This window comes from Saprolegnia parasitica, assembly GCF_000151545.1.
Source record: "Saprolegnia parasitica CBS 223.65 unplaced genomic scaffold supercont2.97, whole genome shotgun sequence".
In the NCBI taxonomy this organism is placed as follows: Eukaryota; Oomycota; class Saprolegniomycetes; order Saprolegniales; family Saprolegniaceae; genus Saprolegnia; species Saprolegnia parasitica.
The window spans coordinates 85752-97488 of NW_012156491.1; the positions used below are offsets into that span (position 1 = coordinate 85752).

The 11737-nt window shown below is 60.5% G+C and overlaps 6 protein-coding genes across 6 annotated transcripts; 4 read left to right on the forward strand and 2 right to left on the reverse strand.

Moving 5' to 3' along the window:
* Positions 1-106: 106 nt before the first annotated feature.
* SPRG_13376 (hypothetical protein) lies at positions 107-2545 on the forward strand (the record flags this gene model as incomplete). The annotated part of the gene is made up of 5 exons (XM_012352352.1): positions 107-1442; positions 1488-1546; positions 1597-1808; positions 1854-1975; positions 2024-2545. Exons 1-5 carry the CDS (start codon positions 126-128, stop codon positions 2543-2545), a joined length of 2232 nt encoding a protein of 743 aa, XP_012207742.1. The 5' UTR covers positions 107-125.
* Positions 2546-3016: 471 nt separating this feature from the next.
* SPRG_13377 (hypothetical protein) lies at positions 3017-5149 on the forward strand. The gene is made up of 10 exons (XM_012352353.1): positions 3017-3203; positions 3253-3348; positions 3389-3506; positions 3554-3677; positions 3721-3765; positions 3820-3997; positions 4043-4302; positions 4351-4464; positions 4511-4594; positions 4656-5149. Exons 1-10 carry the CDS (start codon positions 3043-3045, stop codon positions 5075-5077), a joined length of 1602 nt encoding a protein of 533 aa, XP_012207743.1. The 5' UTR covers positions 3017-3042; the 3' UTR covers positions 5078-5149.
* Positions 5150-5162: 13 nt separating this feature from the next.
* On the forward strand, positions 5163-5983 carry SPRG_13378 (hypothetical protein; the record flags this gene model as incomplete). Its single annotated transcript, XM_012352354.1, has 1 exon — positions 5163-5983. Exon 1 carries the CDS (start codon positions 5192-5194, stop codon positions 5981-5983), a length of 792 nt encoding a protein of 263 aa, XP_012207744.1. The 5' UTR covers positions 5163-5191.
* On the reverse strand, positions 5976-8506 carry SPRG_13379 (hypothetical protein; the record flags this gene model as incomplete). Its single annotated transcript, XM_012352355.1, has 4 exons — positions 5976-6042; positions 6092-6700; positions 6754-7446; positions 7505-8506. The coding sequence occupies 4 exons, from the start codon at positions 8504-8506 to the stop codon at positions 6019-6021; spliced, it is 2328 nt and encodes a 775-aa protein (XP_012207745.1). The 3' UTR covers positions 5976-6018.
* A 1580-nt stretch (positions 8507-10086) lies between these two features.
* On the forward strand, positions 10087-11066 carry SPRG_13380 (delta-aminolevulinic acid dehydratase; the record flags this gene model as incomplete). The annotated part of the gene is made up of 2 exons (XM_012352356.1): positions 10087-10326; positions 10395-11066. 2 exons carry the CDS (start codon positions 10087-10089, stop codon positions 11064-11066), a joined length of 912 nt encoding a protein of 303 aa, XP_012207746.1.
* Positions 11067-11118: 52 nt separating this feature from the next.
* SPRG_13381 (hypothetical protein) lies at positions 11119-11625 on the reverse strand (the record flags this gene model as incomplete). The annotated part of the gene is made up of 4 exons (XM_012352357.1): positions 11119-11224; positions 11275-11396; positions 11443-11535; positions 11584-11625. The coding sequence occupies 4 exons, from the start codon at positions 11623-11625 to the stop codon at positions 11119-11121; spliced, it is 363 nt and encodes a 120-aa protein (XP_012207747.1).
* Between the last annotated feature and the right edge of the window lie 112 nt (positions 11626-11737).

Sequence of the window (11737 nt, forward strand, 5' to 3'; positions counted from 1 at the left end):
CTCTGGTCCAGCAGCAAATACTGGTATGACCTGCGACGTTAAAGGTTAAACTACTGAATCGATAAAACCTAGGTAAATTCGTGGACACGTTTTAATGTCGAGTTGAAGTCGCTGGAAATAGTGTCATGGGCGATCCACAGCTTGCGGAGCTCAGTGCCCCGAACGTCTGCGTCGGGTACCTCATCGCACGCTTCGCCGCCGAGTTCCATGCGCACGAGTCGGCGCTCTTCGTCTCTTCGAGCGCGGCCTTCGACAGTCGCCAGCACGAGCTCGCAGCGCTCTTGCTCGAGCGGGTCACCGCCATCGCGCTGCCATTGCCGTTCGACGCGCTCGTCGCTGCCGTCGCCGCCATCGATACCGAATGGGCGTTGGCGCTCGAGTCCACGATGACGCACCTATCGCAGTCTTCTATTGACGACGTCGATGACTTTCTCCGCGACCATTTGCAGCCGACATCGTCGGGCCTCGACCCGTCGTCGCCGCTCGGGCGCTTCCTCCGCATGCTTGCGCTAGCCTCGTCGACCGCGTTCTTTGACCGCATGTGTCGGTTCCAGCTCGAGCTGCGCGCCTACGTGACATCGCGATCCCAATCGACATGCGACTTGCCACTCGACGTCGACGACCTGCTCGAGAGCCTCGACGCCGGTCGCGCCGACCAGCCGCTCGAGCGCGTCGAGGCATGTCTCTCAACGCAGCTACAACGCCATCCGTCGTGCCCACGGCTGCTCTTTGCGCGGTACCTGAACTTCAAGGTGCACCGCGAATACCTGGGCGCGCTGCATGCACTGCATGCGTACCATGACCACGCGCTCCGGACGTTCGAACATGGCTTTGGCCCGCAGTACGCCACGTTGAACCTCGTCGGGCTCTACAGCAGCTTTGGCTACCGCGACGAAGCGCTCTCTGCGCTCCACGAAACCCTTCGCGTCGCGCAGCATAAGCGCGACGGCGTCTGCGTCGCGTACGCCCTCGCGTGGTACATGCAGCTATTCCCCGCGTCGCATGCGCAGAGTCGGCAGTGCGTCGACCGCGCGGGCGACCTCGGGCTCACCGCGCTTGCGATCCTCGCGGGACTCCTCTCGTCCGTGCACGCTGACGTGCGCGAGTCGTTTACCACCCCGGCGCCCCGACCGATTGCCGTGTGGCTCCGACTGCAGCAAATCGCGTGTGAGCTTGAAGCTGCCGCCACCACCCGCGCCCCAAAGGCAGCAGCGCTGCCGGGGCTCCACCAAAAGACCGAAACACCGATACCACTCAAGCCGACAACGTGGACCACGGCCGAGAAGGACGACATCGTGGGTCGGTGGGCGGCGCTCCGGGGCGCCATTGCACTCACGACGGCCGGCGTCTGGCATGATCTCGGACACCGGACACTGACCCACTTGCACACGCAGCTCTACGGTCTATGCTATGCCAGCTCGAGCGCCGACATCGCGCTTGCGGTATGCACGAAGTCGTCGACCTCCATTTCTCAAGTCGTCGAGTAGATGCGGCGCATCGCGCTTCTTCAAATGGACCCGACATCAGCATCGCCGTCGTCCTCGAGGTACCCGTACCCTACACGACGATGGTGGTCATAGCGCGCTGGCTCTGTAGTCTCTACGCGTCGTCCTTGCGGTGGCTCGCGACGGCCAGTGCAAAGTGGCACGTGCAGCACGAGCCGGCGTATATTGAAGCCGTGCTGCATGTCTTGTTTGAGTGGAGCTTTGCGCGCGGGCAGTGGCGCCGGGCAACGCACTGCCAGCAGCTCCTTATGGGTCTCGCGGGTGCTAAAACGTCTGCGCGCGTTGAAGCGACGCTGCTGCAAGGTACGTCAATGGATGTGTGGAGTGAACCTTTAACCGTGATGCTAGTACGACTCTTTCTGTACCAGCAGGAGAGGTACTTGGACGCCGCCAACGTTCTCCAAGCGCTGCTGCCGACCGCGAAAGAGCACCCGCCTTTGCACGCCAAAGCACTGCTGCTTCTTGCGCACGTATAGCAGCTCTCTGGCTAGCACGGCTGGTTGACGCAGCTGCTGTAGGCCTATGTGCTTGGTGCCCCAGACGCGCCCTTCGAAGCGCTGCCGCCTTTGCTGCACTGCTTGCAGCTATGCGACGAGCGCGCACTCGACTCGGTCCGCGCCCACGCACATCTCGTCTTGGCCGCACTCTACCTGCACATGGATCGGTGGGCCGACGCGGCGTCGCTCCTCGAGGCCGCCGTACCCCAGGTGCAAGAGCACGGCGGGCTGCACCTCCAGGGCCAATATGCACTCGCACTCGCAAAGACGCACATGGTATCGAACGCACCGACGGCTATCGCATGGCTCGGACAAGCCTTGACGATTGCCACCCGCCGTGACGACGTGTACCTTGAGCGCGAAGCGAGCTACTTGCTGGCGCTCGCAGCCGAGGGCGACGAGCGCGAGGCCGCCGCCGAGCGCTTCGTCAAGGTGGATGCCGCCGTTCAAGCAGCCCGTGAAGTCGACGTCGACGCGTCCCTGCACCCGCTGGGCCCCGACCTGCTTGGCCTCGTGGCACACTGGGAAGATTGCAAACCGTAACTGTAATGTACGAGCAGCCGTACATTCGATTCCGTACAGTACGCACGGTTGTACGTGCTGTACGGTGGCTAAAGCAACGCAACGATTGTCGTTCCGAAAGACGTCGGGTTCCATCTCGGCGTTCAGGACGGCTACTTGGAGAATCTAGCCAGTGATTTACACTACCAAGCCGTGAGACGAATTGCTTTGTGCATAGGTTGCTGACGAGGCTCGCGTGCAATGGATCTGGCTTGCTATCCATGCGGGTTTGCGTACCTTGCAAGACTGATCGTTAATTCGATGGTGGAAAATCCATTCAACAAGGGAGGAGCGAGAACTAGAGCAGGAATGGGTTCTTGGTGAGCTTGCTATCGTCGTACGAGACCTTGCTTTGATTGAGGATGCTGGCCCGTCTTGCAGCTTGGAGACCGGGAGAGAAGTGCTTCGGCTAAGGTGGCGTGCCATTAGTCTGGTCGTGTACCGTGGATAAAAAACAGGCCGCGTGATTCGAGCAAACGATGGTCAAGTCGCACGTCGTTGCGCTGGCGCTGGCGCTGCCAGCGACCGCCTACCACGTCCTGCCGCTGCACCGCGATGCGCCGCTTCTTGGCGCACGAAGGAGCCTACGCCAACTCGCCGACGGGTCGTTCCAAGTCGTGCCGCTTCGCCATGACGCTGGGTACAGCAGTCCGAGTTACAATGCTGGTATCGTCATCGTCTGAGCATAGCACCCACTACACGTACGCCTACCTCGGGTCGCCGCCGCAGCGCACGCCCGTCGTCGTCGACACGGGCAGCCATGTCCTCGCCGTGCCCTGCGCCGGGTACAAGTCGGTGGACTGCGCTAGCTCATGCTTGCTGTAGCGGCGCGTCCTTTGAGGTGACGTCGTCCACAACGCTCACCTACCCCAACTGCACGAGCGCTGCGAGCACATTCCAGTGCGCTTCTTGCGACGCGGACGCCACGTGCCACATCTCCCAGGTGCCATACACCATGTTGTGCGACGCGATTGGCGACGCCGCGCGTAGGCTTACTCTACAGGCGGGTCGTGGACCGGCGTCGTTGTCAACGATGTCGTGGCACTCGGCGATGGCAATGCGTCGTCTCCGTACAGCACGCGCTTCTCGTTTGGCTGCCAGACGGAGGTCACAGGTACGCACGCGATCGTGCACGCGTCGTGCTCATGCGAACGCAGGATCCTTTCCCGCCACCACCGGCGTCTTGGGCGTGGCCGACTCTGGTACTCGCGCCAAGTCTATCGTGCGCTGGCGCCATGGCGGGACTCTATGAGTAGCAACAAGCCTTGTGCGGCAGCTCTACGCCGACAAGAAGATTGACCAAAATGTGTTCTCGCTCTGCTTGACAGCGACCGGCGGCACGTTGGCGATCGGGACACCGGTGACCACCGCCGACGACGACCGCCGACGCCTCGGTGTGCTTCAGTTTGCCCGCATGGCTCCTAACACCAACGGGTACGTCGACGTTGTGCTGTCGATGGCATCGTGATCGATGGGTAGGTGGTACGAGCTGACGATCCGAGCCATTCGCATCGGTGGCAAGCCGCTCGACTTGTCGCCACGCGTGCACCAGAGCGTCCTCCTTGACAGCGGGTCACCGACGTCGTCGCTGCCGTCGGCACTTCGCGACGAGTTTGACCGGTCGTTCAAGAATGCAGGCTTGAAAGCGTATAAAAGCCTCGACGGTGGCGACGACACTACGGGCGGGTATGCACGCGGCCAGCTCTCCAAGATGCCGACCATCGAGTACGTCTTTGAAGGTGCGTTGGCGTCAAATTCCTGTGCAAGCTCACGTCGGGCATATGTAGGCATGGAGGGCGAAGACGTGGTGCTCACGATCCCGCCGGCGCGGTACCTCTGCCAAGGCGAGACCGGTCGGTTCACCGCGTCCATTGCGCTGCACGACGAGGCGCCCATGGGCGGTAGTACGACGTACTCTGTCTAGGTTCTGCTCACGGCGCGTCCTAGTGATTGGCGCCGACCTCTTGACCAACCACGACTTTGTTTTTGATCCGGACCACCACCGCGTCGGCTTTGTACCGGCCACGTGCGGTGGGCCCATCTCCTCGTACAGAAAGGATCGCAGTCTCATACGATGGCACTACATATGTAGAGTATGGCGCGGCGCAGCATGCCAACGCAAGTGGAAATGGCTCGGTGCTCGACGCAACGTCGTCGTCCTGGGAGGCGGCGATGATCGCCGAAGTCGGCGCCGACGTGCTTGTCGATACCGACGACGATGCCGACGACGCCCCGATGGTCGACTCGGTCGTCGGCGTTGGCCTCGCGCTGCTGTTTCTTGGCGCGGTCGTCTACGCGGTGGTGCGCCCGGCCAAGCCCGCATCGAGCGAATGGGCGTCGCTCGGTGTGATGGATGACGACGAGAACGACGACGAGACGAACGAGCTCATGGTGCCGAGCAGTCCCCGCGCGGCCGTTGTCGCCTACGACGCCCACCCAGACGTCCACGACGCGTTCTTTGACGCGACGCACGACGCCGACGCGGACGACCACGACGCGCTCGATCGCCTCTGAGTGTACAGTGCAGTCAGTAGCTTCCTGCGTCTTGAAGTAATTTACACGGAAGAAGGCGGTTGATGTTGGTGGACGGCTTCGAATTTTGGGGCGAATTTTTAGAAAGGCGGTGGCATGGTACGCTTGGTCTGCTTTGGCGCCGGCGAGGATGGATGGGTGCGTCGGGCGACCTGCCCGCATGGCGTCGCGCTGGCGCCGACCAGCGCCGGCTGGACACTGCTCGTGCCATCGACCGTGCCACCTCTGTGCCACGTCGACGCATGCACCAATGGCTGCGATCCAACCAACCCAGCGTCGTGGCCTCGACCGGCTCGCAGTGTGGCTTGCGCGCAGAGGCCAGATAGCGCCATCACGCTTGCCGCCGCCACCGACGGTACCATCGTGGGTATCATGCCAACAACGTCTTCTATCCTGCGCCAGCTGGCTGCGACCGACGCGCCGCTGTCGTCGTCGCCCGTGGTGCTGGTCGCCGTTGCCGTCGTCGCCGTCACGATCCTCGCCGTCGTCGCGGTTGTCGGGTCTCGCTGCGACCGGCGGCCGTGCCGGAAGCCCCGGCCCGACGTCGTCGTCGTCGTCGTCGGGTCGCCGACGGCGCCTGCCTCGTGGTTCCACTTGTACCAAAACGACACTGGGTTGCCGCATTCAATTCTCACGGACGACGACTGCACGACCATGATCCTGCGCTCGAGCCGCCCGTCGCCCAAAGACCACATGGGCCCTGGGAGCTATGCCATGGACGAGCAGTCGATCTCGGACGTCTCGATCGCGTCCGTGCACGGCTGGCAGACGCCGGACGGCAGCAGCAACAGCTACGCGACCGTCGACGCCTCGTTCCTCTCGCTGTCGCACGCGCTCGACGACGAGTATGACGACGACGCTCGCGCCAGTCGCTTAAGCGAACGATAAGAGACATCATTGTTTACAGCGAGTTAGAGCACATCTTAGACGAGCAAATAGTGTTGGATCTACGCCATCGCGATGAGCGCCTCGTTGAACGTACGGAGAGAAACGTACCCGGTCGACGTGCAGCGGGGGCACGAGGAAGGCGCCGGGCGCGACCTCTTCGAGCTCCAAGTCGCATAAAATCGAGGTCACTGGAATCGGCTCGTCGGCGCCAAAGCTGTACATGCCGCTCGAGTGCGACTTGTCGAGCCACGTCACGTCGACCGTCGCGGGGTCGAGTGACCGCAGCATCGCGGCCGTCACGTCAAACCCGAGCTGCGCGAGCCAGAATTCCCGCGGACTCTGATCGCTGCGCACGGCCACGACCGTCATGGCCGGGAAGACGACCCGGGCGTCGTCGTCGTACTCCGTCGTCGTCGTCGTCGTCGTCGGCACCTCGGTGGACGCTGCGAGCACGCGGTCGATGATCTCGCCAGGCGCCGTGATCCACCGGCAGTGTTCAATGTGATGGCGCATGAGGACCGGGTCCGAGTTGAGAAGGACGGGCTCGTCGCGCGTCGCCCGCTGCACGTCGTAGGCGTACCGGCAGTGCTTGCACTCGACTTTCCAAAAGTAGTAACTCTTGGGAACGTCGCTTCGCTTGACAAAGTGGCGCCACATCGGACTCGCAAACTCGGGCGACTCGAGCGCGTCTTCTCGGGACGTGAGCTCGGCCTCAAACTACCCATATTTTCAATGTCATCGAAGAGGAGGATGCGGATCAACGGGCATACCGCTGCGCTGCTCGTGACGCTCTGCGCGTCCTCGTCCACAAGCCGCAGGCCATTTGGAAACGATGCCGGTGGTCCGTGGGGTGCTGCAAACGCCATACTCGGGGGGCCCGGGTGGTACAGGGGGTAGTGCCCCCCCGGCGGTGCGACGCTCCGCATCGACGACGACGGCGGATGCATGCTCGCCGGCATCGGTGCACCTTGCCACGGCACGTTGCTGTTGCTATTGTTGTTGCTGATGTTGTTGTTGTTGCTGTTGTTGGGATTCAGAGTGTTGCTTGGCCACGCGGCCGCCATGGCCGCCCGCGCAAACACGCACTTGTCGAGGTGCGTCTGCATGTACGCGACGGTCGACCGGAACGGAGTCGGCTCGGGCGTCGTGGCGGGGTACCCCGTCGCGCCGCGGTGGGCGTAGGCATACCGACAGTGGTTGCACTCGACGTACCAGTACGAGTGGTACTTGTCCATGTCGGTGCGCTTCGTAAAGTGTTCCCAGATGTGGTAGTTGGCCGTGCGCCGGTGGTGGTTGCTTACGTCGACGGGTCGCGTCGGCAGCGTCAAAAACGACGTCTGCGGCTCGACCTTTTGACGCTTGAGCGACGGGAGCGGGTGGCCAGGCCTCGTGGCGGCTGCGTCCCGCTGCTTGCGCTTGTAGACAAATGGAATCGTCGTGTTGCGCGCCAAGGCATCTCGAATCTAGGGCATCCCATGTAAAAAGGTGGAAATACAAACTTTTGAGGCCTCCAAATTCTACCTTGTCGAGAAAAATGCGCGGGATGGCAAATTCGTCCGGGTGGATCTCGTCCAGCGAGACTTCGCAGAGAATCGATCCAAAAGGGACCGTGTCGTCGTTGGCGTAAATGTAGAACCCGCGGCTCGTCTTGGAGAGCCACGTGACGTTGACGACGCGATCGGTCGGCGTCGCCGCCGTGTCGACCTCGTCGACCAAGCACGCGATCCAGAACGGCTCTTGCTCCACGTCGGACCGGACGGCCACGATGCACTTGTCGTTGCGCCGTGGCACGAGCGCGCGGATGGCCGCGAGGCCGGCCGTCGACTTGGGCGGCGATGGCTGCAGGTCCATGGCGAGGACGACGCCGGGTGGAATGTACGGGCACTTTTTCAGATGCGCCTTCATCTTGAGCATGGCCGAGATGATAATCTTGGGCTCGGGCACTTGGCTGTCGTCGCCACGCTGGTCGTACGCGGCCCGGCAGTGCTTACACTCGACGCGCCAGTTGTTGTAGTATTTTTCGAGGTCGTGCCGCTTGAGAAAGTGTTCCCAGACGTGGGCGGTCGCAGGGTTCTGGTACGTGTGCGTGCGCTTCACGTGCGGCCGCGCAATCTTGATCTTGTCGCCGCGCGCCTTCTTGGAGAGGTGCGCATCGGGATCGAGCGTCGACGAGGCGTCCTTGCTGTGCATGTCGCTCGTCACGTGTGTCGGCTTGTCTCTGCGCACGAGGATGCGCGGCTCGGCTTCGAGCAGGTCGAGGTACGCGAGCTCCGCGCGCGGCGCGAACGAACAGCCCTTGAGGTGCGCAATCATCTTGGGCTTGGTCGAGATGAGCACGTCGGGCGCGGCGCTCTGGCCGGCCTCGTGCGCCGCCTGGCAGTGCTTGCACTCGACGCGCCAGTTGTTGTGGTACTTGCCGAGGTCGGCGCGCTTCACAAAGTGTTCCCAGATGTGCGCGGTCCTGTGGTTGCCATGGCGCGCCGGCGGCGGCGAGCTCGGTCGGGTCGCCAGCGTCAAGCTCATGGCGGCGCGGATTCCGTAGTCAGCAACGACTAGGGCAAACACGGGCCAGAATATTATAATTCCGACCGCCGTTGTAACATTATTGTGCTGCGTTTCGAAACTGATTTTTTATATTTTAAATTGTCGGGCTGCAGCGTACGGACGCTGATGGCAACGAGAGAGGGTATGGACACAGTGACGATGACGGGCCGAGGACGACGCGAAGGGAGGAGGTGCTTCTCGGGCGGATCCATCGAGTAGAAAATCGAGCGCACCGGCGGAGGTCGTTTAATATATATATATATTACTACCTCAACAATATTATTGTTGAAGTCCACGGGTGCGGGTCGTTTATTATAATACGATGCGATTCCGTAGTCCTTTACATACGACTAGAGACGATGGTGTGGAAAACTATAATAATATTAATACACTGGAGGGTGCAACAGGTGGTCGGCGGAGGACTATAGTCCCGACCAGCTTAGCGAGCCTTCGATATATTTTTTTAAATCTTTAGTTCTTTAGTAGGGTCCGCCATGCATGGCCACCAGAGTGTGTCTATTTTATTATTATACCCCTCGTCAAGATATTATTAATTTCTACTAATGATTCGTGTAGTGTAATCCAGAAGCTTCGTCCCTAGTCCTATCGCCAGAAATCGTTTCCTTTCATTTCTAGTAGTTGATGCAGTAGTGGGTCGACAACGACCAAGTTGAGCGTGGCCTTGTCCTTAGCGCCGAGACGAGCACCTCGTCTGGCCAGCCGCGTGCAAATAGGCTCGTTCAGAAACGATGATTGCAGCGACGACGGGCCAGAACCATCAACAGTCTCTGCAGCCTAGTCCATACCACGAGTTATATATGCCAGGTGCCAGCTGGTTTCGCACCTGAGTTCCTCCTCCCAATACCACTATGGGGCAAGGGCAGCACCTGATGACGGCGGTTTCTAATTTCAACTTTTTTTAAATCAAATTTCCTCGACCGATCCTCCATGCAGACGATCGATCACAAGCGCAAAGCGAGCTAGATTTCACTCCGATCACGCTGTAGCTATACAGAGATATAGTACCGAATACGTTGCCTCATGATGAGGTAGAAGAGGTACCCTCCTCTACATGGGGAATCTGTTAAAAGACAACGAACGCAGCAACGTGTGTCTCCGAAAGGGTGTGTATCGGTCTCACGTTACCTACTACTGCCTACTACGTTCGTATCTAGTAAGCTATGTACCGGTAATCACGTGCAAACTCATCACACTACAATTGTACGTGGTGAAAAGGGGACTTGAAGACGAGACTACATGTAGTGTGCTGGCAAACGGAATTGCGCCGTCTCGACGACTCATTTATTGCTCGTCCACGCCACGTTGATGCCAGCAGCATCAGCATGTCGATGTCCTCGACGAGGGGTAGGGAATTGGGTGCACCGAATGCGAAGAGAAATGCGCCTCCACCTCGTAGAGTGGGACACGTGTTCGAAACGCTCGATTGGCTTGCTTCTTAATAAAAAACGTTAATTTCGGACAACAATCCTAAAAAGGACAAGTCCGAAAGCGACCACGAGCGGCCCATTTCGAATCCTGCCGAAGCCACCAGTAGCAACATGAGCTTGCACTCTGGCCTTGCCCACCCTGCCCACCGCGCGTGGACCGAGCCCCACATCCATGCGTCGCAGCTCATCTACCCGCTCTTCGTCACGTCGCGTGCGTCCGACAACCCGATCCGCGGCCTCGAGCCCAACGTGCAGTGGGGCGCTGGCCCGCACGGCGACTTTGCGACCTTGGTGTCGCATCTGCGGGGCTTGCAGGCCAAGGGCCTCCGCTCCATCATGCTCTTTGGCGTTGTCGAAGACAAGTGCGGTCATGGGCGTATGGCCGACGCTGAGACACGCCCGTGATCGCTTGTACGCAGGCGATCCGCAAGGCGCTGCCCGACCTCCTCATTGCGTGCGATGTGTGCATGTGCGAGTACACGGACCATGGCCACTGCGGCGTGCTTCGCCGCGTGGACGACGAAGACGTCATTGACAACGACGCGTCCGTGGCCCGCCTCGCCGACATTGGCCTCGCGTACGCGCGCGCCGGCGCGCACATGCTGTGCCCCTCCGACATGATGGACAACCGGATCGGCGCGATCCGCCAATCGCTCAACGCGAACGGCTTTGCGCACGTGTCGATCATGGCGTACACGTCTAAGAAGGCGTCGTGCATGTACGCGCCGTTCCGCGACGCTGTCGAGAGCACGTTCAAGGGCGACCGCAACCGGTACCAGCACCCGGTCGGCTCGACGTCGCACGCGCTGCTTGCCTACGACCGCGACGTGGCCGAAGGCGCCGACACGGTCATCGTCAAGCCGAGCTTGTTCTACGGCGACATTGTCAAGGAGCTTTCAGCCAAGCAGCTCGTGCCCGTCGCATGCTACGTCGTCTCGGGCGAGTACAAGATGCTCTCCGACTATGGCAACGGTACCAACTCGATGGACGCGGTCGTGCGCGAGGCCCACCTCAGCCTCGTCCGCGCCGGCGCGAGCATCCTCATCACGTACTTTACGCCCTTCATCCTCGATCGCTTGCACCAGTGGTAGTCGGTAGCCATACGAAAACACATACTAGTTCAGGCCTTTGTTTGGTTTCGTGTTAGTGCAAGAGCTCGGCCTTGATCGTCGTCATGATCGCCTCGAACGTCGGTGCGGTTCTGTCCTTGAGGCCGACGGCAGCGACGATGGACTTCCCGCGGGGCATGCTACGTTGCTGCTGCGTGAGCACGCGCATGGACAAAGATGGAGCTCGTACCCGAAGTGCTCGAGGAACTGGCGGGCGTACACGAGCAGAAGCGGGTCGTCGCGCTTCCCGAGGCGAATGACAATGTTGGCGCTCGCATTGCCGTTGAAGGACTCTGTGCTCGTGGCTTCGAGCTATGATGCACGAGCATTGACGATGGCAGTGCGTAGGACGACGTACGATGGTGCCAAACGTGCCAAGCTGCGTCGCCGCGATGAAGAGACGATCGCTGAACTCGGACACGATCAGCGTCGTGGCAATGCCATTGATGTCCTAGCGCCCATGCTTGCTTTCGATGGCCTCGATGACGACGCGCTCTACCTTGGTCACTTGCGTCGTCGTCGGGTGCTGGCCGTCGGTCATGGTCGCACCAAAATGGAATCTACCTCTCAAAATACGTACTTTGTCTATAACCAGATAATTGCCGGATACAAAGAACTGCAAGACATAATATTTGGACAACAAAAGTGGAAAG

Excerpts from the sequence above, each read along its gene's own strand:
- SPRG_13377 (XM_012352353.1), top strand. The coding sequence starts at position 3,043 with ATGGTCAAGTCGCACGTCGTTGCGCTGGCGCTGGCGCTGCCAGCGACC. Across the intron at positions 3,507-3,553 it reads CCACGTGCCACATCTCCCAG|GCTTACTCTACAGGCGGGTC; the intron begins GTGCCATACACC and ends CGCCGCGCGTAG. Across the intron at positions 4,303-4,350 it reads CATCGAGTACGTCTTTGAAG|GCATGGAGGGCGAAGACGTG; the intron begins GTGCGTTGGCGT and ends GGGCATATGTAG.